General features: G+C 44.0%; 1 protein-coding gene across 2 annotated transcripts; it reads left to right on the top strand.

Annotated features, from left to right (window-relative positions):
- The first annotated feature begins 3,086 nt into the window (after positions 1-3,086).
- Positions 3,087-26,582, top strand: slc1a9 (solute carrier family 1 member 9). Of its 2 annotated transcripts, none has more exons than XM_031862144.1 (11): positions 3,087-3,155; positions 10,495-10,650; positions 12,409-12,561; positions 12,997-13,250; positions 15,664-15,769; positions 15,864-15,990; positions 17,548-17,781; positions 18,552-18,746; positions 21,855-21,989; positions 22,157-22,592; positions 23,445-26,582. In XM_031862144.1, the coding sequence occupies exons 2-11, from the start codon at positions 10,500-10,502 to the stop codon at positions 23,625-23,627; spliced, it is 1,974 nt and encodes a 657-aa protein (XP_031718004.1). In that variant the 5' UTR covers positions 3,087-3,155; positions 10,495-10,499; the 3' UTR covers positions 23,628-26,582. The 2 variants fall into 2 exon arrangements, with proteins under 2 accessions (XP_031718004.1, XP_031718003.1); XM_031862143.1 differs by lacking the exon at positions 3,087-3,155 and adding an exon at positions 6,059-6,080.
- The last annotated feature ends 92 nt before the right edge of the window (positions 26,583-26,674 follow it).

Below are 26,674 nucleotides of genomic sequence, written 5' to 3' on the forward strand. Positions count from 1 at the left end.
TCCTGCGTGAAACTAAAATGAGTGTATGGAATGTTCACGTTGGGGAAACGGATTGGGAGGGAGTGGGAACACGAGAGCGTCGGAGCTGCAAACCCCTCATTAGGGGGAGTGGAGGACTTTAGTTTGGTTCTGTTTAATGCTTAACGAGAAACAGGTTTCCAATGGGTGCAAAAAACGCAGACTGGCGCTGCGCTGCATTACTGGCAGTCTGCCCCCGTTCCAGGTCTGTCTGTTTAGATTTTCCGCTCTGTGTGGCGTCGGTGGCGTAGAAGCCGGTCGGGTCGTCTATTTGGACGCCACCGTGCCGCCGCGCACACACTCTGCTCGACTTGTTTACATCGTCTGCCCCCCGATCCCTCTCCTCTTACAGCGCCTCTCTCTCTCTCTCTCTCTCTCTTTCTCTCTCTTTCTCTCCCTCCACAGATCACCTCTCAATCACTCGTCCTCGCCTCCTTATCTGTCACCCCCCTCAGTGTCTCCTTACAGGCCTCCATCCACCTACGGCGGCTCCACTGTCATTCACTTGTCACTGAGCCGTTGCAGTCTGGACGGCCCCCCGAGATGAGACATGCAGCCTACATAGTGAATGGTCTATTTACAGTTACGTCTTCGTACTCGGCAACACAATCCACTGCCTCCCTGTGTTTTTGCACTGGTCCACCCCACTGTCCTCTCGCTCGCTCTCCTCCGCGTCCCCCTCGCCCTCTTCCATGAGCCGCGTTTTTGTCCCTTTTTTCTTGCCAGAGGAAAAATGTTACACATTGTAAACTTTACTCACTGTACAACACCCCGCAGGATTGGATTTCAGAGGCAGACTTTGTGTTTGAACTGCTCTGGCAATTAGTAGAGGATAGACTTACAGCGCACCTACTGCACAATGGAGGCACCGGCCCCGTTGTACGAGCCCCTGTCCCCGTCCTGCCCCTCTCCATCTGTCGCCCCTGTGGGACACACGGTGTGTTACAGTGTGTGTGGCTCTGCGTGTGCGTGGAGGTGTATTTTTGTTAGTAGTAGTGCTGGATAGTAAACCGGATGCAGTAAATGGCAGGACTTTACTTCTAATCCACCAATTTAGCATTTATAAGCAGTTTTATAAATAAAAGAAAAAGGTTTATAACTCGGGAAGCCGTGCTTTTTTTTACTGCTGTTATCTCATGATCACAAGTTATTTACTTCTTTATCTCGAGATGATGAAATAATAAAACCATTATCACGAGAAAACTAAAAGTTTTCTTCTCATAATGTTTATCAAAAATCAGCATGCATATTTAAGATGAAACTGTCTGCTCAAGGATTATCCATTATTGATCAACGCATCAGACTTTAATTAAGGTGTATCTGTTAGAAATAGCATTCAGATCAGCCCTCTCAGAAGACTAGCCCAGCTGCGAATAAATAAGTAATTCAAGGTTTAAATTACAGTTGTATGTCTTAAACTACTGTTCAGTTAGTTGTGATCTTTAAGGCTGAAATCAAATGTGATTAAATGAACCAGACGCTCGTTTTCAAACTCTCCATAATCATCCTGTGATCCCGAGAAGACAGAAGATAACAAAACGTTCCCGGCTTCCGTGTATAACACAGTAATGTGGTTATGAGCAGATAAACAATCATCACTCCTCCTGTAAGTGGATGCTGGTGTAAACAGATAATGAATGACAATATAGTAAAATACAGCTGTAACAATATAACATATGACTTCACAGGAGACAAATACTTAATACACTCATTATAACTACAATATAGCGTATAAACATTTATTAAATGTTCATGTTCTACTTATTAATGCTATATAGGGGGCGTTAAAGTAAAGTGTTTCCCAGCAAATGATCAAATTACTGACATTATGAATGTCTTTCTGACCTAAATATTTGGTAAATGCATTAAAATTAGAACAGACTCGGCAACCGATGACATCAAAACAGAAGTTCAAGTATCACGTCAAGTCAGTTTTATTTACATCAATCATGGAACTAGAAAGTCTGTTCAGCATACAACACATCTGTCCTTAGAGCTTCGCTTCGGATCAGGAAAGAAACCTGAACAGACAGACAACCACTAGATGTAGAGTGAACACAATAGACCAACATGATAAAGTACACAATGAGGATGACTAAAATATAGATGACTTTCATGAGCAGCTTCCAGGTGTCTCCCAAGCAGATGAGACCTGAACCTCTCAACCTGCCGTCCACCACGAGGACCTGGACAGAGGACAGGCTTCACGAACACACAAGAGGGAGGACCAAGATCCAGATCCAAACATCTGGAAACGAGGCGCCGACAGTAGAACATACGACGAGGTTCGATGGATTTATTGAGACCCAACAGGCCTGAAGTAATGAAAGAATGAGCCGCTCACTGAGAGTTAAGTTTGGATTTAAAGGGCCTCAACGGAGTCAGCCCGTCGTTACACAACATTGTATTTGATAGTTGAGACGCTGTGCTCATAAATCAATCCCGGCCTCCTGCTCATGAAGCCCAGTCATAGGCCCGACATTCTTCCCTGCTGCAGCACCATGTGGCAAACCTGAAACTACTCAACTTCCTCCCCAGTTATTTTCTAATTCTGCGTATTGATAAAGTGTCACGCTTCGTGGGAGAAGCTCGGGGCCCTTGTATGTACAGTATGTCGCAGCTCCACCCAAGTGGGCCTCCACGCTGACACCGATACCTGTCAAAGCATCCCTCTCGGGGAGGCAAGTGTGCAGATGTCCCCACTCAGTGCAGAGTCATAGCGCCATCCTGTGGTAGGGAGGGTAACCATCATGACCCCCCCCCCCCCCCCCCCACACCCACCACCATCACCTCTGCTCATGGTGGAGGTCCCTAACTACCCCACTCCCTGGTGAGAGCATGCTTCCTGCATCACTTCCTGCATTCCCGTATCACTGACAACAAACAGTTCAAATAAGGTTAATTTAAAAAAAAGCTGTGATGGAGAGGAAGTGAGTGAATGAGGGAGAAAGAGGGGAGGGAGAGGGGAGGGAGGGGGAGGCTCAGAGCACCAAGCTGTTGTAATAATCTGCAAATTTTCTCAGATGACGCAAAGACTCTCCGTCCCCTCTCCCTCTTCGTCTCCGCGTCCCTCCTCTCGTCCGTGTCCTCTCCCGATGCCTCGCTCTTGTCGGATGGGAGACAGCGACACACAGCAGGTAAGCCCGGTCGCCTCCCCCCCCTCCTCCCTCAGCGTGCTCCCATTCATTCACAGCTGACACATGGTTCGGACCGTTCGTCACCTTTGACAGCGTTGATGTGTTTGGTGTCTCAGGCTGGATCGCTTTCATTGTTTGGAGCTCAATCTCTCCTGATTATTGGCTTGGAGACATTTGTTCAGCTTGCAGTCATTTTGAATGAGTGTTAAGTTATTGGTGTTAAGTTAACTGTTGATTCTCCCTTCTTAAACCTGCTGTTTGAACATGTGGCGACCTGTGACATCCTACATCAGTTATCATCAGCATTGTTTCAGCATGTCCGTCCGCTTTAAAGAGTTTCCAAGGCGTCTGTTGGCCAAATGAGAAGATGGATTTACTGTACGGAGGGAATGAGCTGTGTGAAATTCAGTCCTGCTGCAGAGAAACAGAAAGAAGGGGAGAAAAGAAAAGAGGCGAGGGGAGAAAGTTTATAAATAGTAGAGCTTTAGGAGGGTGAAGAGAGCAGATGTGATAGTCTGTGCTTAAGGAGTTCAAACAACAGATTAATACACTCAGATTATCGTCCGAGAGAGAAGGGGGGAGGAGGGGGGAGGAGGGTCTGACATGTGTGGAAACACACACAGATGCAGAGTAAGTCACACACACACACACTCATGTTTTCTCTCACTCACACTCCATGTCCCTCCAATCTCAAATACTGACAATCACACACACACACACACACACACACACACACAAATCTGTTCCCTGAAGGTTTTTCTGGCTCCGTCTTCATTAATCAATTAGAGAAAATCAAAAAAATGTATTTATTAAGTTTAAGTCATTTAATAAGCAAAAATTGACCCCAACATTTGATGAGTCCAGCTTCTCCAATGCAAACTGTTTTGTTTAACAGAATTGATCAAATTTGACTTTGATACAAAATCTGATTCCTTTCATAATCTTTTCAGTTTTAATTTTGACTGACAGACGTTTTAAAGCTCCGGCCATGACGTCTGTTTGTATCCAGTAAAAGTGTAATCCCAAAACAAAACCGGTCATGTGATCTGTTTTCATGGTTTCAGTCAAAAGTTGGCCAGCAAATACATCGTAAGGCGTAAAAACAAGTGAGGACACGTATTGGACCCACGTGTGGTCACGACGGAGCCAAGTCGTCCACATCTGATTGACTCTGACCTTCAGTGAAAGGGTTAATACGCACTGTTCAACCTCCTGCTGCAGCAGTCTGGTAAAGCCAAGCATCACACGTGTTTTGTGGCAGTTGTGCATATGTCGGAGGAATTAGATGCAGCTCTGCTTTGATCTTTGTGTGTGTGTGTGTGTGTGTGTGTGTGTGTGTGTGAGAGAGAGAGAAAGTTATGTTTCTGCGCCCTTATTGATATTTATATAGCAAATGTGTTCCGATTCAACTAGAATCATGTAGTTGTTCTGCTTCCATACTGTCGATACAAGCAAACACAAACAGACTTCAGAATATTTTACCGATGGAGAACCGGATCTGTAAGGAACCTGCAGCTAGAGGAACCCAAATTTAATTGGAGGAACTAATTGCCGGTTGAATAATATCTACTAATTGTAACTATGTTTTGCATATAAACTGCATTAAAACTGAAAAAATGACAATATGACTTGAAAATGCCAAGGTGCATGCTAAAATTGCTCGCTTTTAAAAGTGCAGTATTCATTCCCTAGTTGGTGTCTATTGTGCTTTATTTGTTCTTAATTGCATTAATTCCAGCTGTATGCGTGTTTGATATGTGACGAGTGTGTTGTAGTGCAGCATTGCCTCTGCAGAACGAGGGGAGGGCGGGGGGGACGGGGGGATTATATCTCGATCCCTTTGCAAAGCTCACACCAAACAATCAACCCTTGAAAATAATCCTTTGAGACACACAGACACCCGCACAAAGTTACAAACACACGTACATGTCAATACAACGTGTCGATTTACAGATCTCTTCACTGAGCAGTTTAGTGTTGATCTGTAAATATAAAGAACGTATAATAATCTCAAGGTAAAATCAATTATGTCAAGTTTTTATTGTTTTGGTCATTTTGATGTTCCACTGGCAGCATATTAAGTTCCACTAATTCCATGTTCTCTTATACTGTTAAACTGTCTAAAATGATTTTAAAAAACATTGCATTTAGGGAACAATTATGTTCCCCAAATGAATCGTTTAGTCTATGAAATGTAAATTATTTTTTAGAATTGCACATCATAACTCCCCAGAGTCCAAAGTGATTTCTTCAAATGCTTTGTTTTGTTCAACCAAAAGTCCAAAACCAAAAGATATTCAGTTTATGATGAATTATGACAAAGACAAGCAGCAAATTACCTCACGTGAAAAGCTGGAAACAGAGAATGATTTTGTTTAAAATTAGATTCATAATCCTGATGCACACAATGAATAGTTGAAGCCAGACCACAGATGTGTATTAATCGGCGTATCAGCTAATAGTATCAGCTAAATAAGTGGTGTACATACAGAATACATACAGTCATCTTTTTGTGTTGATTTCTATCACAGCTATGGAAACTTCCTGTAATATCTGAGGTCAGATCAGAGGCAGGCAGACGGAGTTGGAGGGAGGGGGAGGTATGAGTGTATGTATAGCCAACGTGCATCTGTTTGATCTCTTGAATCCACATCAGCGATTGGCTGGTGACCTGGTTGGATCGTTAATATGGATATGAGGATGGGGCGGGGGGGGGGGGGTTAACACTGACAAGCCTTTAACAGCCGGACTGTTGGAGCACCAAGGTAGTCCGTCGTGTGCTGCTCTGATGGTATGTGCACCTCCATCTCCAGCAGCTTGGGCTCATTTACAGCAATCAAAGAGCCTTCTCCTCGGGGAGATTAACTCATTCTGTTATCGGTGGGCCGGCCGTCCCGGAAACCATGACGATTAAGAAGATGTGTCGTAAGTACATGACTGCGTGTGGAGGCTGATTGTGATGGTTATCACGCACTGCATAAGGTCGCCATCACACGGCTGATGGACTGAGAGTATTTACATTGAGGACCCTGATGTTTATCCAGTCTGCTTCACTTAGAGAGTCACTGTGGGAGACTTTTCTGTCTGGCCCACGAGGGCACGAAAACATCTACGCCATCACTACCAAGCCAGCAGGAGCTGCTTCCTTGTTTCTTTGCCCCTGAGCTGGACTCACTTTGAACCCCTGCTTTCAGCTCTCATTACTAACATGTGTTTCTCAAAGCTCCCTCTCAAAGACTGGGCTTCCCTTCAAAGGGGGAATGTCTCCTGGTCCACAGCCTACCTGGCAGAGTAGTAATACCTGTGTCATGTTGCTACGAAATCCAGGATTTACTCTAAGCTGCCTGACCAAACAGTCTGAACTCGCTGAATTTAGTTGCTGTGTTTTGTTTGGGATGCTGGGCAGTAATATGATGTAACAGTCGTGTCTGCAACCATTCGTTCCTCCCCTGGCTGTTGCTCTGATTCTCTGTCGGCATCTGTTTTCTGCGTCCCTATAAACTGCATCCCCTTACTTTGGTAAGTACTTTTCAAGCAAGTCGTTAGAAATGAAGGAGTGAAATTCAACCCAACAAGGCTGTAAATAGTTTCTGTTTCCCTCAGTTGTAATTGCCATCGGGACAGCGCAGTTGGAGCTGGTTCCTCGAGGCCAGCTACGTTTCGTCTTGAGGCGGCTCTTGACAGTTCCTGGAGCAGGAAAATAATCTGCCTGTTGGGGAAGGAAGACAGATTTGCAGAGCAGCTTCAGGTCCCTGAGTGTGTCCTTGCAGCTTATACTCCTCTGTGACGCCCTCCTCGCAGGACACATGCTGTTGCTTTATTATTTCAGGGCCTCCATTTGACCTGCTCAGGGAACTAAGGTTTAATCATCCTTATTCTTACTGTGACTCGTGTGACTGCTTTACACATGTACACAGGGCTGGGTATCTTATCTCAATACCTTGAAGGTATGGCCCGAAATAACCCAGTACCAAGTAGCATGGAAACTCAAATCGAACGATACCTATGATTGTTCTGTTTTGTGCACGGATCTAGAAAATGCATGGTTTTGATTGTAGCCAATCACCACAAAAGTTCTTCGACTTAATGCAAAGTCGCAGCAGCTACCGCCCATACAGCCGAGAGCGCCTGCCTGCACACGGCCCTGAACACAGAGATGTCTGAGCCGGCCGCTAGCAGCTAATGGTGCAAACAGCGCGAAGTGCGGCAACAGTGCTGACGTAACAGGTTTAACCTTGGGGGGGAATCGGAGGGTGGGCGGTACACTTCTGCAACAGCAATATCAGCAGGAACTGTTGTAGGTATTGGTATTGGTATCATTCAAGGGTACTGGCATTCCCATTTTTTAAATGATACCCAGTCGTATATTAGGAAGTTCATGACCTTTTTCCGTACATGTTGGAACAGAATTACCCGCATTGTCAAAAGTATTAAGCAAAGCAGCGTTTACCACGCCTTGATTTTGACCTCAATTTTGAGTTTGTCCACCAGGTTTGTTTTGGGTGATTCCCCCCATCCCTTCCCCTATTAGACAGCTACATCTCGAACGTGGTCGACTGATGTTACCAAACAATGTTGATGCTGAGAATGACATAAGGATTGAAAAGAGGATTTGTGAAGACTGTAACAGTGGAACATCCTCCCCCTCCTCTCCTCCGCGCTCCGCTCACCGAGGATTATATCTTTGCAATTGAAACCTAGCAGGACATTCTCCGCCCCCAAAATATACAATTTCAGATCACGCCGGCAATCTGTCTTTGTGCCAGGACGGGCGACTGTTGCATAGACTAGAAAGGGGGGCAGAGATATGGCCGGAGAGTGGAGGTGAAAGCGTGACAGCAGACCAACTAGTAGGTTACATTTTTTTGTGATCCCCTTGTCTAATGTACTTTTTTTTTTTTTTTTTTTTGCAACTGTTTCCCCACCGCTGCAGAAAATGCTATCCGCTCAGCTGATGGATTATAATCATGTCTGATTGCGATTGTCTCACTGAGTCAGACTGTTTGTAAATGTGACATTCATACTTCTGACAAGGATTTGGCACGGCTGCGCCGCTCTCAAGATGTGTTTATATACGATTAATGTTTAGAGATGTTGGCGGTGGGTTCCCCGTTGAGTAGAAACGTGCTATTGGACAGTGGACACATTCTTATTGGTTGACTCTTTCTTTCGTGTTGAAGGTGATGACTTTGCCACGGAGGAAAATTTGATTGCTTCCATAGCAATCCTTACCACACAGGAGCTAAAATAGACTTTGACGGATGATTAGTAACAGTTGGCGGTGTTTATTGGAGCTGGCTGTTTGCGAACTTAAAGAAGTGATGTGGCTTTAGGGTGATTGTTTAAAATGATGGATGTGGACTTTCATAAGTAGAAGAATCAGGTTGATGTTACTTACCTTTTTCAGCATTTAGCTGCATCCTTTCTGATTATTTATGCTGCTGAATTGCATTCAGACAGATACAAAACTTGAATTTCATCAATGTCAGATTATCTTTTTTAACAATGCCAGTGCTGTTGCTTTAAGCATGACTGTCGGTTGAACCGTCCACCACTTTGGATCAGACTGAAATAGCTCAACCACCAATGGATAGAAAGCCATGACCTTTTCTGCAAACATTCATGATCCCCAGAGGATGAGTCTTTAAACCGTTGGTGATCCCCTGATTTTTCATCTCTCACCATACGTTTTTGGTGTTTAGTGGAATATCTCAACAACTATTGGATGGATTGCAATGAAACTGGATATACTGTAAATGTTCAAGTTGTCAAGAGGATGAATCCTAATGATTTCAGTAATTCCTTGACTTGTTGTCTAGCGCCACCAGCAGGTCAAAAGCTTCACTTATCCAGTGAAATATATCTACAAGTTGGATTTGCAGAAAATTGTCTTATCAAGATATTTATGGTTCATCTGACCCGCCAGATGGTTTGTTACACCATCTGAGAAGCCGTCATTAGAAACTGTTTGGAATAGTGCAGGCGCTTTCAAAAAAATACTTGGCAGGTGATTGGATGGACCATCTGTCAAACCAAATCAAACCCTTATTGAAGCCAGTTGGGAGATAGTGAAAACATCTTTTCCATTGAAATTAGCCTTCAGTGCCGTTCTTTGTTCTTCCTTCAATGGAGAAAATACTCTCCAGTTCTGATATAACTGAGGCTATTATAGCATCTATGCATCTAAACCCCTTCAGAAACCCATTGTTGTTTAGAACTCTCCTCACAGGATGCTGATTGGTCCGTGCTCTTTCCTCCCCAGACTCATTACAGAACACATTACTCGAGGCCTGACAAGATCTGTGATTCTCAAGTGATCAAGTGATCCGCCGTGAAAGCTAAATATATGATTCTTAGACGACGAATCCTTTTAGCACCACCATGCGGATTACATGTGTGATTTTGAGAAATATCTCAATAACTGTTTGATGGATGTAAATTTCTTACAAATAGTCTTGTTCTCCTCAGGACCTCTCATTTTGCGCCATCATCATGTCATAATTTTGCGATTTTGTCATTTGTTTGATACTTTATTTACAACCAAATACCTTCAAATTCAGTCAAAATCAGCAAATTACCAAATGTAGAACGCTAACTCGCAAAAAACTAAGAAGTTGAACATGGTAAACATTGTACCTGCTAGACATCAGCCTGTTAGCATTGTGAGCATGTTGAAGTGCTGTTAGCATTCAGCATCAAAGCACCGCTGCTCCCTTCAGTACAGCTTCACACAGCAGCTCGCATGGCTGCAGGCTCTTAGTCTTCCACCAGTAAGTAACCTCCCCTCCGACCCGTCGGTCACGGATAGTCAGACAGCCAGAGGCCACATCTCACGGCTCCTAACTGACTCACTCATCAGCTATATCTCTGCAATATCAGTGACTCCATATTGTGTAGTATTAACATTCTAGCAGTTTCCATTTAGAGAGAGACGATTACGTCTCTTGAGTTGTTTCTTTACGTCCTGTTTAGTCATCGCCTGCTGTGTTTGGTTTGTCTGCAGTCGTGCGTCTTTACTTCCCTAATGAACCCAAACCAAGTGCTCAAAGGACATTCCTGTTCCTGGTCTTCCCTCAACCCCCTTTTTAAGCCGAAGTCAGCCAGCCAGAATGGCAACTATGTGAACCCTCACTAGCCACTGGGGACGAACGCTTTGTTAAGATGAGTCTATAAACAATCCAGCGTCTTCACATTTGATGAATCAGTTTAAGAGCACATCTTTAACCAACACTGAACGCTGTGCAGGCCAGCGTGTGCTGAAGGATGTTGAAGCATGTTTTGGGTTTTTTTGTTTTCCCCAGCAGCAGTTAAACCCCATCTCATCCCACCGTCTCCACAGGCAGGATGACAAACCAGTCGACAGCCAACCAGTCCAACACAAACAAGAAGGAGAAAGAGGAAAGCCAGCGAGATGACAACACAGACGTTGCGTACAAAGATGCAGGCCACTGCAGCCGCAACACCCACAACCTGCTGCTGGCACTCACCGTTTTGGGTATGCACGGACCGTGAAACTCTCTATTATTACGCTATTCAGTGTGTAACTGCAGCACATTTCCATTAGCTGGTGAAAGCTGTGTTGTAGTTGTTAAAGAAAATAGAATGAAAGTGAAGAAAAAGCTTTTGGTTAACTTAATTTAACGTCCCAAATTGAATTCCATTTGTGGTCGGTTTTATTGTTCAGAACATAGCTTTTTGTGCTGCAGAAAATATTATCACGCACACTTGATGTACAGAGTCTGTGATCATCTTCCCATGAGACGTCCTCTGTATAGAAAAGGCCCTGCAAAGTAGAGACGTGTGTTATTTTTGTCTGTCATTTGTCACCCAGATTTAAACCCGTTTACATTAAAGTAGACGGATCTCATTAGTCAGAGGTCTTACATGTCAGATGTAAGACAACACTTTTTTTTGCAAGGGAAGAGAAGTAGAAGAAGTAGAGTCCTCAAAAAAACTAGAAACGAGGGTCTATCAGATATGTCTCATATTTGGCTGATCATTTTCATTTTCTTTACAGTTATTAACTAAGAACACAGTATCTGCTATTTAAACTCTCCCCTTCCTTTATTTCCTTTCCTCCTCTCCTTTTTTCTCTCTTCCTTCCTTCTCCCCATCTCTCCTTTCCCTCTGCCCTTTCCTCCTCTCTCCCCTCCTTTCCTCCTCTCCTTTCCTCCTCTCTCCCCTCCTTTCCTCATTCCCTCTCCTCTCATCTCCTCTTCTCTCCTCTCCTCCTCCCCGTTCCTCTCCCGTCCTGTCCTTTCCTCATCTTCTCTATTTCCCCCTCTTTCCTCTCCTCTCCTCTCCTTGCCTCCCCTCCTCTCTTTTATTCTCCTTTCCTCCTATTCCCCCCCCCACCTCTCCCCTACTCTCCTCATTTAACATCCCAAAATTAATTCCATTTGCGGTCAGTTTTATTGTTGTAAAAATAGCCTTTTGTGCTGCAGAATACATATATAGTGTGTATACACACTATATATATATATATATATATATATATATATATAAACACACTTGTACAGAGTCTGCGATCATTGTCCCATGAGACGTCTGTGGCTCGTTGTTGTCTTTAGTCTTCCTCTGTAAACACTCTGGTATGTTTCTACATTGTCAAAGAAAAAAGTAGAGACGTGAGTTATTTTTGTCTGTCATTTGTCACCAGATTTAAACACGTTTACATCAAAGTAGACGGATCTCATTAGTCAGAGGTCTTACATGTCAGATGTAAGACAACACTTTTTTTTGCGAGGGAAGAGAAGTAGAAGAAGTAGAGTCCTCAAAAAAACTAGAAACTAGAGGGTCTATCAACATGTGGTTAAAACTACAGAGTTTTAGATATTTCTCATATTTGGTTGATAATTTGAACACATTTTAATTTTCTTTACAGTTAACCAAGAACACACAGAATCTGCTATTGAAACTCTCCCCTTCCTTTATTTACGTTGCTCCTCTCCTCTCCTTTTTTCTCCCTTCCTCCCCCATTCCCTCCCCTCTCCCCTCCTCTCCTCTCCTCTCCTTGCCTCCCCCCACTCCTCTCCTCTCCCCTCCCCCTCCTCTCCTCTCCTCTCCCCTCCTCTCCTATCCCCTCCTCTCCTATCCCCTCCTCTCCTCTCCTCTCCTTGCCTCCCCCCCACTCCTCTCGTCTCCCCTCCCCTCCACTCCTCTCATCTCCTCTCCTCTCCTCTCCTCTCCCCTCCTCTCCTCTCATCTCCTCTCCTCTCCCCTCCTCTCCTATCACCTCCTCTCCTCTCCTCAGGTGTTGTAATGGGAGTGCTGTTTGGGATGCTGCTGCGTTACATGTCGGTGAAGGACAACTCCGCCCTCACGTTGGTTTCCTTCCCTGGAGAAATCTTGATGAGGGTGCTGAAGATGCTCATCCTGCCTCTGATCATCTCCAGCCTCATCACAGGTGTGTCCCTGCACACCCGTGCAAGCACAGACACACAGGAAGTAATGTTTTCTCTTAGAGTGTAATATGTCCACAAATATTGGACATTCATTCAGAGTTCCAACTTTTCAACTCATTGTTCGTTACACTAACATGCTAAATATTTGCATATTACCATGATAACTGTACATGGTATCAAGAGAAAATGCTAAATGTAACATGCTAAATGTAAGCATAACATGCTAAATGTACATTCTTATGTTAGCATTTTATATGTACTGCTGGTTCTATGGCTAACAAAACATTGCATGCTAAACGCTAACACGTAAATATGTGTGTAACACTAAAATGCTAAATATCATCATGGAAACTGTACACAAGTTAACCATCTGAAGTGAGCATATTAAGAGCAGTTTTGTGTACATGATGACACTGATGGTCGTCTGTCTCGTTCAGGGCTGGCTGGTCTAGACGCCCGCTCCAGTGGCAGGATGGGTAGTCGAGCCATGGTGTACTACATGACCACCACTGTAATCGCTGCCATCCTCGGGGTCATCCTGGTGTTGGGGATCCACCCGGGGAACCCCAAACTGAGGGGAGAATCGTCAACCTCGGCCCCGAAGAACCAGGAGGTCAGCAGTATAGACGCCTTCCTGGACCTGCTCAGAAACCTCTTCCCTGAGAACCTGGTGCAGGCCTGCTTCCAACAGGTAGCCTCAGCATCTGAAACGTGTCTCTAGAACCATTCTATTAGTCTTTATTCGTGCAGACTTTAGCGTGGTGTGCATCAAAATACAAATGTAGCAGATATGGGACAAAGGACAAGTTGGCCAGTACTGGTCCAGCATGATTGAAGTTCTAAGTATGTCAGGCTATAAATCCTGTAATGAAATCTGCATCATTTATCCTGAAGATGATGTTCAAAAAGCTTTAAAGAAGTAACATTCAGTACACTTCAGTAGGTTCAAAGTTCATTCAGCTGTTGATAAAACAAAATCTCACCTCAAGGTCTATTTAATTGCTTTCTGGAGCTTTTGATCATATCACATGATCTTCATCAGCAGAGGAAGCCCAAGAAGGAACTTCGGAGCTCAGCTTTTAAGCCGAACTTGACGAGAAGTCCTTGTTGTGGTCAGAAAAAAGTAAATTTAAGCATCAAACTCTGTGATAATGAAGATCATGTGATATGATCTAAAGCAGTGGTTCAAAGCTGCGGATCGGGACCCTCACAGGGGGTCGCAAGATGAATCTAAGGGGACGTGAGATGAATACTGGGGAAGGAAATTCTGCTACATAATAATGTTTCATCATTCCGACTTTTCTCAGATATTTTTTTCAAGAATGACTGTTGTGTTTTATCACTTTGGCCCTCAAACAAAGTCAAATGAAAGACTTAATTATAGAAAACTATCTATTTTTGACTAAAGTGCTCACATCTCAAAGACATTGTGATGGAGGGTTGCAAGTACATATGTTAAATGGTTCACAAGCAAAAAAGGTTGGAAACCACTGATCTAAAGCTCCAATACAACCATTAAATTAACCGTGAGTTGAGATTGATTTGTCAACAACTGTCAGCCAAACTCTAATATTTTAATTGCATTAACTATTGGAAAGACCTTTTTATGTGAACATAACAAAAAAAAACACCACAGAGCAGAAAGTATTAACTGAGCGGTCTGACAGAATGAAGGAACTACAGAGAGTTGTTAATGATTCTCTGGAGGATCTGGTCGTCCTCCAAACTCCAGACACAAGTTGTTCTGCATGTGTCTGGGATGAGTGAGAGGATGATTTAACTCGAAGGGTTTCGACCACAAAAAGGACCAAAAAAGTCCAAAGCTGCCTTCTGTTCATGTACATGTTACAGAAGTGTGACCTTTAAAGTGGAATTGTCCAGTAAAAAAATGAAGTTTTGATTAAAGCAAATACAAACAGAGCTCCTAGAATAAAACAATGACATTTAAGGCTCTTTTTATTTAATAGCATTGCAGTTTGAATTACTGCTGTTTAGACAGAAGAAGCCGTAAACTGAGATGGAAATGAAACAACACAAACAATCATTAATCGAAACCTGTGTTGAGCGATAAGGATATTTAAGAAAGGAATAATAACCCGATAAAAAGGTGAGACATCAGAAGCACTTTGTTCTGAACACCAGCTGAAATCAGATTGTGATTCTCCGTCTGAATTCTTCAGTTACAGTAACGGTCAGTTAGCTAATGGTGGACGACTACTGTTTATCCAAGCTGATCGTTTTTAACCGATAATCCGAGTTCTCAATCACGATGTGACTGACTTCTTCTGTCCAAATCCAGTTCCCCCCCCCCTCCTCTCTTAGCGCTGCCATGCGTGTGTGTCTGAATGATTAGAAGTAGTCGTCTGTGTCGGACCGGGTTGAGGTTCAGCCCTTCTGCTGCTGCTAATCTCTTTACATCTGTAATGCTACATCTTTATTTACCACAGTCGGGCATCTGAGAGCACCGCTGAGCACCAGCTTACAGACTTCTCTCTCTCTCTCTCTCTCTCTCTCTCTCTCTCTCTCTCTCTCTCTCTCCTGTCTGCTTCTCTGTTTTACTGCTTCTTTTGTTTGTCTCATCGGGGGATTCATTGAAGTCATAAAAAGGCGTAATTGCTTTTGCAGGAAGGAATCGTCCTTCCCCTTTTAACCCTCTTGTCCCTCGTCTTTAAAAAAAATAAAGTTCCCTTTTTGTTTTCTTCATGTGAGAATCTTTTGTTCCCCGTTGGGCCTTTTCTTGCGCCGCTGCCAAGCTTTTATTTGCTCACGAACAATACGAGTTACAAAATCAGGGTTTTGCTGTGTGAATTATTATCATATGATTCATATTAAGACTAGAATAAGCATTGGCTGTTCTTCTTTATACACATTATAGCCACATAAACACAACAAACAAAACAGCTCATCTTATTGAATGAACTGTCAAATTACTGAATGGACCAAATTACTTCAATGCACCGGAAATGAATTCCACCTGAGCCATGTTTTGTATTTCATGCTTGTTCTTGCTTTAGGGACTATGAACCTTCTTTCTGTGTCATATCGTGTCTGATAATTGTGTTTAGCAAACTGAGAGAATAACCTTCTGAAACGTCTCCCTCCAGGTTCAGACGGTGCTGAAAACGTTGCCGGTCCCGGCTACAAACCAAACCGAGCCCATCTTAGTGAACAGGAAGAAACTGGAGTACAAATGGGGCATGAACGTCCTCGGTGAGGCGACGGACGAGAGCCGCTTTTATTTCCTAACTCACGGTGCTTTCCCCTCCAGTTTTCCGCTGACACGCTGCTTTGTGTCTTCCTCCAGGCCTGATCGGCTTCTTCATCACCTTTGGGATCTGCATGAGCAGGATGGGCGAGCGGGGGAAGACCATGTGTGACTTCTTCAACATCCTCAACGAGATTATCATGACGATGGTTTCCATGATCATGTGGTCAGTGTCTTGTTTCCCCCCCCCCCGCCGTGTGTGTTTGTGTGCACCCATCTGCAAGCATGCACAACATGTGTGTCTGTTTTTGTTCGCATTGCTTTGACATTCTGAGGATACCACACACAGAGGTCAGTGACAGTGATGGATAAGGCGTAGACGAGGCATGTTGTGGGAACGAGCCCCAGTGTCGGGACATCGAAGACTGAAGAGGAGGGCGATGAAGAGGGAGAAAGGGTGTTAGTGAAGGACACGGACAGATGGGAGGAGAGCGAGGGTTTCCCTGGCACATGGCTGGAGTCCGTGGTATGCTGGGGAGTAGCAGGGAGTCGGGGCCCGGAACAATGTTGCGGACTCCCAGGGGAGTCGGGGTGGAAGATGTCCAAAATGTAATGGATCCACCGACGGCAGTGGAGGCACTTTGGCAGAAAGCAGATGCGGGTGGGAGGGACGGCGGGACGTGGAAAGATGCATGTGAGAGCATGTCTTCAGAGAGCAGTGCACTCCTTGAGGCTTCGCAGGACTCCGGCTGGACACGCAGAGAAAGACAGAGTAGTGGCACTCAGAGCGGGGGACGATGGAGGGGGGGGCTGGAAGAGAAACAGCAGGATGCTTGTGTTGCAGCAGCCCTCCGAGGACATCTACATGTGCAGCTGGACACCAAAGGAATTGCGTCCTTGTTCGTATCACTCTCACAGTATAAACAGATTACTCACAGGCCCACGGAGCTCGCCAAACACCAGAGTCCAGTGTATACAAAAACACGTATCATACGAGGAAGACATCCATCAAATCATACACACGGCATGCTGCGGCAAACAGCTGTCCCGTGAATGCCAGGCTCGGGGCGTTCGGGCAGCACGCAGCTGACCTGGGAGAAGAGCAGGCCCGCCACTTTGACTCGGACCGGGAGGAAGGGTTAGAGGGGGAACACCGACTTAATTCACACTTTAACACAGCGCTCTGTATTCATGGAGGGGAACAACTGCACTCCAAAGCTGGAAACCAGAGATCCAAGAATGTGTTTCGTCCTTCCGAAGAGAAAAGTCTTCCTTTGACAGTCAATGAAGACGGGTTAGGTGTTGGCCTGACATTTCATCGAGTCTTAAACTGATAAATGCTTCCAGGTGCCAGATAATATGCTTTCTAGGGCCGTGATTAATGATCATTCTCATCATTAATCGTTAAGTCTTCTAAAAGTGGGGAAAATTTAAGTGATATTATGAAACATCTTGAAAATATTTGGCTTTTTTTGCTCCAAAACATTACGTATAATTGATTATCAAAATAGTTCATAATGAATTGACTAATATTAATGAGCTTTTTAGCAACTAAGATGAAAATGAGAAGCATCCTCAACTTTCATTTTCAAGTTTCATTATTCATTATTTAAATCGTTTTTCAAGCAATAAATGATAAATTTGAATATTTGCTGCTTTACAACAATAATACAACACAAAAAAAGATGTAAATAAATAAGAACAGAGATATGTGTTTTTGCAAACGAGCCCTTCATAGAGACATCATTTCAGCTCTGATGTGTCGTCCTAACTCTGTTCTCAGGTACTCTCCTATCGGCATCGCCTCCTTGATTGCGGGGAAGATCGCAGACATCGGGAACCTGGAGATCGTGGCCAGGCAGCTGGGCATGTACATGGTGACCGTCATGGTGGGCCTGATAATCCACGGCGGCTTGATCCTTCCTGCTATATTCTTCGCTATCACCAGAAAAAGCCCTTTTACTTTCTACAAAGGGATCTTTCAGGCCTGGATCACAGCTCTGGGCACTGCTAGCAGGTAGGACAGCCTGCAGGAAGTGTGCGTGTGTGTGTGTGTGTGTAGGTTCTCTGTTTGGGCATGTGTTAACACATGTGTGTCACATGTTTCTGTTTTCAACATCTATCCCTCGAGCAGCTGCAGTAGCTGCTGTGATTGATCGGCGTAGCCTGCTGCTCGCTTTTCAGCTATTTGGGTTCAATCTGAAACGGCTGAGGGCGAAATTGTTTTAGTATTTACGCAGACGAATCAGGACAACGGAAGCCAAATGTGTGTAAGCACAGGCTATCATGGACAAGTCCATGTCAGACAGATCCAGTGTTGTAAATGTCTAAGCCTTTTGGGATTAGTCGTCAGCAGCCACACTGGCCCCGCCGTATCCTGCCCGGCTCGGCTCGGCTTGGCTCGGCCTGCCCGGGAGTCTGCATCGCCGCTGAAACCAACTGTCATTTTGGCACATTACTGAGGCTTTAGTGAAAATGGGTAATCCTATCAACGTTTTCTCTAATTATATTATGACCCGAGCTTAGCAGGGCCAGGAATCAAATTCCTTTAATTCACATGTCGGAGGATTGCAACAGTGGCCTACACCAGCTGTCAGGAGGCTGTCGGCCGACTCAAATTTCCACTTTTCTTTTTGTCTCGACCCCAACTTCACCCCCACACCTCGCTCCTCACCTCTGCACTTCTGTCTTTCACCACCTGTCTACCTATTTTATAACACATTGGCCTCTTCTCTGTCCGTCTGCACCTTTTTTTTATTATCGTGTGGTGCCTTCTTCTTCTCTCAGTGCAGGAACGTTACCCGTCACCTTCCGCTGCCTGGAGGAAAATCTGAAGCTTGATAAGCGCGTGACTCGCTTCGTGCTGCCCATCGGAGCCACCATTAACATGGACGGCACGGCGCTGTATGAGGCCGTGGCGGCCATCTTTATCGCCCAGATGAATGACATCGCCCTGGACACCGGACAGATCATCACTGTCAGGTAAGGTCATATGGTGGTTGTTCTTGTGATGTTTCCCTGTTTCTGTCTTTATTTTGATTTAGAAACATTTCAAATACAATCAAACGTACACACAGAGTTTTATATTAGATCCTTAAATCTGTGGTTCCCAACCCGTGGACTGCGGACCATGACTTGGCTGCGTAACATTTACTACTGAGATTTTTTACAGAAAGAGCGATAAGAGGACTAACGTCTGTATGTTGTTGCGTCGTACTCGTTCTAAGAAGATAAGGAAGACAAAAATCACAAAATCTTAGTGTAAATATCGCTCTCCCACTTTAAAAAAAGGCTGATCTACTAATCCAGAATCTATCAATGTGCAAATATTAAAAAGTGTAGCTGCTGGACACTACATGTCTTCTACTTCACTGAAGAGTTGTTCTTTTTCTTTCTTCCTTCAGCACCTTTTAGCACCTTTAATATTAACATTTAAAACGCATACGAAGCTTCACAACACTTCCATGCAACAAGCTATTTTTTTTTACATTATTGTTTTCACCATCAGCTGATCACAAGGGAACAAGAGGTCTTATTAGTACCCAACTGAAAGTCACATGACATGATCTCAGCAATCTGATTGGCTGTTGCAAACATTAAACGCAGTTGTAACCGTTTTAACTTAATGCCACTTTTAACGGGTTGCATTTTACAACATTCCTGGGAACCAGATTAAACAAAATTCCTTCACATTTTCATGTGACCTGCATCAGTTTGAGGCAGTGTGCTTTAATTTAACAATATGTAGTCGTGACCGACATCTTTAAGTCCTGCAGTGAGGAAGTAAGATTTCCCCTTTCTGAGGTTGCAGCTAAACATTCACGTCTGATTGGAACCAGTCCGCCTGGATCCGACTCAGCTTGTGTGCGGCCGTGGGTCACAAATGAAACTCAGCACTTTGAAGTTGTTTACTTTATGTCTTTCATCAACAGCAGTCCACCGCCAAATTCCAAAATCGAATTCTCAAAAGCTCTGTTGTATCATCTGTGGTGGAGTTGTTCTAGAATAAGATCCACATGTGCTGTGTAAATCTTGCGATGGTCCAGTTTCCAGTCTCTGCGGGGTGCTAATTAGCGCTGCAGTTTGTCAGAAAGGACTGACGTGTATCTCAGAGCTCTGAGATCAGATGAACTGCATCACGCGCTAAACTACAAATGGCCTACACTCACATCTGGGACCAACATGAACTGATAATACGTCTAATTGCAAACGTGTCATGACGAGCAGCATTCCACTGAGTGGTAAAGATTTGAATATGAAAACGAAGTCAGGAAACATCGAGAGATCCGGTGTCTTTTGTTTGTCAGTAAACCTCTTTCTTCTTGAGAAACCTCTATCATACCAGCGTTGCACGTACTTACCAACGGGTGACGTCACGGTGACTACGTCCACTTTTTATTTACAGTCTTTGGCACAGACTCAATGAATCATTGATCAAATTTTGTCATCAGGATCCTGGAACTAAGAGAGTTTCCTAAGACAGAAGAGACGCTGCTGACTTTGCTTCTACACCGTGTCAGTATGGCTCTCAAGTGTCAGTTTATTGTCTAGTATCTTGTGTATCAATCACTGTCAGGAGAGGGGTGAGGACGTCTCAAACCAATTCTTCTGTCTTTCGTCTTTGAGTCATTCAGTACTAGAAACGATTCAGGACATCTAAAAATAGTATTACACAACTGACTTCATGTATCTTTGTAATGGAGAAGGTTGTTGCTATGATAATGTTAAAGTAACCCTGTAAATCTATGTTAACCCTCTGGTAATCCTACAGGCGGTTACACTGCGGTGACAGATCACTTTTTAAACCACTGGTGCAATAACACGGTGATGTTTGAAAGGATTCAACTTTGCAAACGATTATTCTCAGGAATATGAGAACCTGTAGAACCTGTTACACGTGGTAAAGATGTTTCGTGGAAATAACCATTGAAATAACGCTGTGCTGTTATCAGCTAAAGCAAAAACCACAAAACCACAATTCATGAAATTCATTTCTCTTCATCTCATTTATCCCTGAAGTCGTCACGTCTGCACGCAGAGTGACGCTGATCTCTTGCTCGCTGCATAACGTTTCCTGATACAATGTCACGTGTATCAGATTTCTGTGAGATTAAACTGTACATTTTATTTGTAGAATTTTCAGACGGAGGTTGGAAAATGTTTATTTTTTCATCCTCCCAAAACTGCCACGACCCATTTCAGACTCGTGTTTTGAGACTTTGAGATCATTTTATCTGTAGGAGGACGTCAGATTTCTGTGCTGTTACTGTCACTGACTTCATTCAGTGTGGCTCCGTCACATAAATCAGCTGGCAGATTCCCTTTTATACCAACGTCAAGTAGTATCTGAGCGCTTTAGGGCTCGGACACACCAAATGCAGAGGTCAAATTTCGTGTATGTATATGACAATAAAAAGGGTTTCTATTCTATTCTACAATCGGCTGACTAAGAAAGTTAAATCAGCAGTGAAGGCAGTTGGTGAGCACCATTCGGTCTGGTTTCTCTTTTAGCTTCTATAAAACATATTCTCCTTTTTATAATCCAAGTATGTAATGACACATATTAATCTTTCATCGCTCTGACATCTCACCATTCATGCGTGCGTGTGTGTGCGTGTGTGTGCGTGCGCGTGTGTGCGTGCACGTGTGCGTGTGTGTGTGCGCGTGTGCGTGCGTGTGCATGTGTGTGCGCGTGTGCGTGTGTGTGCGTGTGCATGTGTGTGCGCGTGTGCGTGTGTGTGTGTGTGTGTGTGTGCGTGTGTGTGTGGAATGTGTAAAATTAACAGCAGAGTGAAAAAAATAAAGAATCTCCCCTCAGGCATCATAAAGTCTTCTTCTGAAACAGAGTTGACAAACAGAAATGACTTAACTACATCTGGTTTGTTTGTGTTTTTCCGTCTGTAGCAATGCTTTGCGTGTTTTTATATTACGCACTACTGGCCTTAATAATTTCCTCTCACGCAGGTTTAGAACACATGCACGCATGTCTACTTCCTGCATTCTTCGTGGTGTGTTCAAGTGCAGCGTCTCACAAAAGTTGTGAGGCAATGTAAAGTGTTGAGCACCTCTATTTCCTTCTTTCCTCCCCAGTCTGACTGCCACCCTGGCCAGTGTGGGAGCCGCCAGTATTCCCAGTGCTGGACTGGTTACCATGCTGCTCATCCTGACGGCTGTGGGGCTTCCTACTCAGGACATCAGTCTGCTCATCGCCGTCGACTGGCTGCTGTGAGTCAGGTGTCTGAAAGGTGGAGGTGTTTGAGTGTGTGTGACGCTCCAGAGCTTTTAATCAGAAACATTTGCGAGGAGACTTTTAAAGGTTTTGGTGGTTTTGGCGGCTCCCTTCTATATCCCGCTCCCCCCCCCGTTGACTCTGATACTGTTTGTCCACCCAGTGACAGAATGCGTACCTCTATCAATGTGGTGGGCGACTCGTTCGGCGCCGGGATCGTGGACCACTTGTCGAAGGCCGAGCTGGCCGAACTCGACGCGGCGGAAATGCAATTGCTCCACCCGGAGGAGCTCGATTTCATCCCGCCGCCGCCGATCCTCACGGAGATGGACCTGATCGTCCCCTTCAAACCACCCGAGCTGCCACCCCGCTCCCCTCGCCCACCCAAACAAAACCACCACGGCCACGTTCTCTCCCAGTCCCAGTCCATCACTTACTCCCCGTCCCGTTCTGTCCGGTCTCCATCACCTCGCTCCATCCGCTCTCCCTCTCCGCGCTCCGTCTGCTCCCACTCCCCTCGGCCTTTCCGCACTCATTCACCGCGTCTCCTCCACAGGACGGAGGCGGGCTACTGCGCCCTGCCCAGCCACGACAACCAGGTAACTACTTCTTCTTCTTCTTCTGCTTCTAATGCTACAGAATACATGTTCCTCTCTGACGCAATAATACTTTAGATTTAAAGAAGAGATACGTCATGTTTTTGGAGATTAGGCCTGATGGTCAGAACAGACAGTGGACTCCGAAATCAGCCACTTATTCTGTCCAAAGCAAAGCATGTATCTCTAAATGTAGTGATAATAAAATATTCAGGTCAACTGAAGGAAAAAATGTTCTTTTATGGGTGAAGAATAATTCTTCAGATGAATGGGACCATTGAATGATCTAAAAAGATGTATTGTTTTGGAGATACATGGTTTTGACAGGGCAGTGACATTTGGTACCTTTATCCTCCAAAGAAACTATTTCTATGTAATATTTTCTGGATGCAATGATTAATCGAGGTATTTAGGTGTCATTTCATCTGACTTATATCCCCTCAAGTCAGTGTACATTTGTCTCTCCTGCTTTGGTTCTTAGTGAGATGCTACGAACTTGGAAAATAGGTGAAATATGTGGTTGAATCTGGACATTTTGTGGGAGATAATTTTAATGGTAAAAATGTACATGAATAACAAAACAAAAAGAACAAAAATGTGTTTTCTCAACAAAATATAGTTCCACAAACAAATGAAGTGTTTGTACTTGTGTATTCCTATAGCTTTAAAATGTGTGAATCTAGAAGACAGGAAGTATAAAGTATTGATATTAACAAGATATTAGTAGTGTTATCAACAATGGATGATTTGATTCTCCAAACCCTGATGTATTCATTTATCACGTGTATTTCCACTGTTTTAGTCTCTAAGTAAAAGGCTTCGACATGTTCTCATCACGTCTCTTTGCCCTCTCAGATTCCCAAAATGCCTCGTTCCCACAGAGAGAGAGAGAGGGAACGGGAGCGCCTGAGGCGGGAGAGCGAAACCGAAGAGGAGGAGGAGAGAGAGAGGGTCTTGGGTGAAACGAGCGACGGCGAGGAGAGCGATGACACTGCTTACGATCGGAGGCAGGCTATGCCGCACAGCGACCTGCCATGATCAGATTTTTACCACCAAAACAAAAAAAAAGCTTCCCCATCGATTAGTTTTCATTTTACGACAGCTTTTCGAGGTCCACACTGGATTTCTGGCAGGTTACATTGCTACTTCTCTTAGACGTGTTTAGAGTCACTGCTCTTGATTAACAGAACGTTGGATTAGTGATCGATTCGCTCACTTTGAGCTCGATATACGCAGATACTAAAATGCTGAGATGGCCCTTTAAAACCATACTTCTGCTCTTTGGTTTGCAAAACAGAGCTTTAAACGGAGAGTTTATTTCCCTAGTTTACTCATGTCTTCCATCACTGTCTTGATTTTGTCATTTCATGGTTGAACCTGAATGTCTGATCTTCCTTAAATTTGCCTGATAGGAGAGGAATTGTGAGTCTGCTCTCGATGAGAAAAGTATCTTGGTGTTATCAGCCTTTTAACGCACAACCACGAGTTATCAGTTGATCCTTGACCTTTGCCCAGCTCCTTCTCCTCTACTTTTATTTTCCTGACAGGAAGTGAAAATGCTTAGACTTGAAGGAATAGCTTCACATTTTGAGAAAGACGCTTTTCTTGCAGATATGAGAACATAGATGTTACGCTTCAGTTTCAAAGTAAATCCACCGACCAGCATCCTCCACAGCTCACTAATTAACACGTTATACTTTGTTTGTTTAATCCGTACAAAAACTGAAGTATAAAAATGACAATTTGGCTTTTTTAATAGGATGTTATGTGCCGGACTATTTCTTGTCTGGGAGCAGTGAATACCTGGAATTTCCACTGGTCGAGAAACATTCCAGCAAATACAGTAAATACCTGTAAAGTCACAACTTGTCATTTTTACGCTTCTGCTTTTGTGCTGATTAAACAAACACCATGTTCAGTAGTGAGTGTTTAAGATGCTGGTTGGAGGGTTTTTGTTATGGTTGGACAGGGCCAAGGACTAGCTGAGTCTTTATGCTAAGCTAAGCTAACAGGCTGCTGGCTGTAAGCTTCTTATTTACACATTAAAGTGGTGTTGATCTTCTAATTTAACTCCCAAAATGTTGAACTACTCCTTTAAATAACCTTGAGAATACCAACAGGTTCACGTACGTGAAAGAAATTCAGCAGACGTTATTTTTTATAATTCTCTACCTGTTTATCTCTTTACATTTCCATCCTCGGTGCTCTTCTGCACATCACCTCTCATCTTGATGTTAATATTGTCTATATCATCTATGGTTTGTATTTCCTCGTTGTGGTCTGGTGTCTAAAAGGACGAGTTTTAGGCGAGATGCTGTTTTGATTTAGTCGTATGTTTAAATTTACTAGTTTTAACTCTCATTGTTCATTCTTAAATGCTGTAAAATAACGTCATCGGTCTCTCCCTCCCCACTGAACTGCCTTTCATTTTAAATTTAATTTCATCTGCTGCCTCCCTGCGTCCTTAAGTCTTAACTCAGATTCACAAGTCCGGCTCATGTGTATATTGTATGTAATAAAATCTTAGAGATTTATTTAAAATAACTGTGATTCTCCTGTGTTTCCTCTGCTGCTTAAGCACAATCGGCGGAGGGATTTGCAGTTGAAAGGGGACACACGTCAGTGTTTGGTGACTAAGATGCAGGAAAAATCCTGCAGACAAAGATATTACTGGGTGGAAAAGTTGCAACAGACACGCATTGCACACGAGGCCGCGCTTACAGAACACGCTGATGAGACAAAGCCACACAGATACCAACACACATAATCCTCTCAAAGAAGAGTTAGAGATGGGCGAGGCAGGAGAGAGTGAGGGATGGGAGAGGAATCGGAGGGCGGCAGATGGCCAGAAAGACGTCAATCCTTTTCATTCTTCCCAGACAGCATAAGGGCACTGTGGGTGATTGCAGCCGGTGCTGACGTTGGATTTGGGTCCCTGCACGTCAGAGGAGTCAGGGGGGAGGGAAAAGGTGAGATGCTGCACGTCAGCACAAATCTGACAAAAGAATACTAACAATGTGTCTGAAAATCTGTGTAATTCTGTATGTCTGAAATTCTGAATCTGTGATGACGATGTTTGTGGGAGCGCAGCACTGATCTGTCCTGTAGCATGAGAGGGAGCTCCAACACATGACACGAGGATATCACACCATCTGATGAGGGGAGAGGGGGGGGGGGTCAGCAATTTAATCACTGCAGCCAGCATGGAGAGGACTGTGTGTGTGTGTGTGTGTGTGTGTGTGAGGGGTGGGGGTTATGAGGAGCATGATCTGCTCTGAAGCACTTTCCATTCTCTTTACTTCAGCTCAACTCAAACGGTTGTTCATTATTTCAGTTCTTCCTCACTGAGGATTTATTTTTACTGGACCTTAAACTACATGAGTCACGGATAAAGACAAACATTGGTAGTGGGATAAAGAAACTTCATTTACTTTGATTTATAGGTTTCATATCTAATTTAACTGGACATTTGGAAAAATGTCTATGATGGCTGCTACAACGTCTTTACTAAGTAATCTGACAGTTCGTTTCCTCCATTAATCATTTGGTTGATTTAATATCTGAGAACAGTGAAAATGAATTTTGAAGCCAGGGCCGACTTGTTCTCACTTCTAACCCGTCAACTACTGTGTCAGTGCAGCTCTGCAGCTCATATGACACACACAGACACCCTTTAGTGTCTGTATGAGACGCTTAAGACTTTCAACTAACTCCAATGTAAAACCATCCGCGTCATTGTTAGACGCTCAGAGCGACTGACGTAGTATAAAGAGAGAGAAAGTCTATTTAGGGTTGTGGTGGATGGGAGACGGCTGTTCGTGTGCCGTTTGAAACCAAAAAGTCAACGTTGACTTGTTTTGTCACGTCAGTCTCGTTAGTCATTCGTTTGTTGCGTGAGAAACAAACTAAGTGTTTTTGTTGCCTAAACCTAAACTTCTTGTGAAGCAAGTTTATTTAAAAAAAGACACTAACGAGCGTGTACTGACACGTCTAAAACCGAGGGGCACGTAGAGCGTCATGGCTTGAGGTTTAGGACAACTAAAGCATAAAGTAAAGTATTTGTCGAGTTGGGAGTGACGACGTGT

Source organism: Anarrhichthys ocellatus, unplaced genomic scaffold (genome assembly GCF_004355925.1).
Source record: "Anarrhichthys ocellatus isolate YVR2014 unplaced genomic scaffold, GSC_Weel_1.0 scaffold26, whole genome shotgun sequence".
NCBI lineage: Eukaryota > Metazoa > Chordata > Actinopteri > Perciformes > Anarhichadidae > Anarrhichthys > Anarrhichthys ocellatus.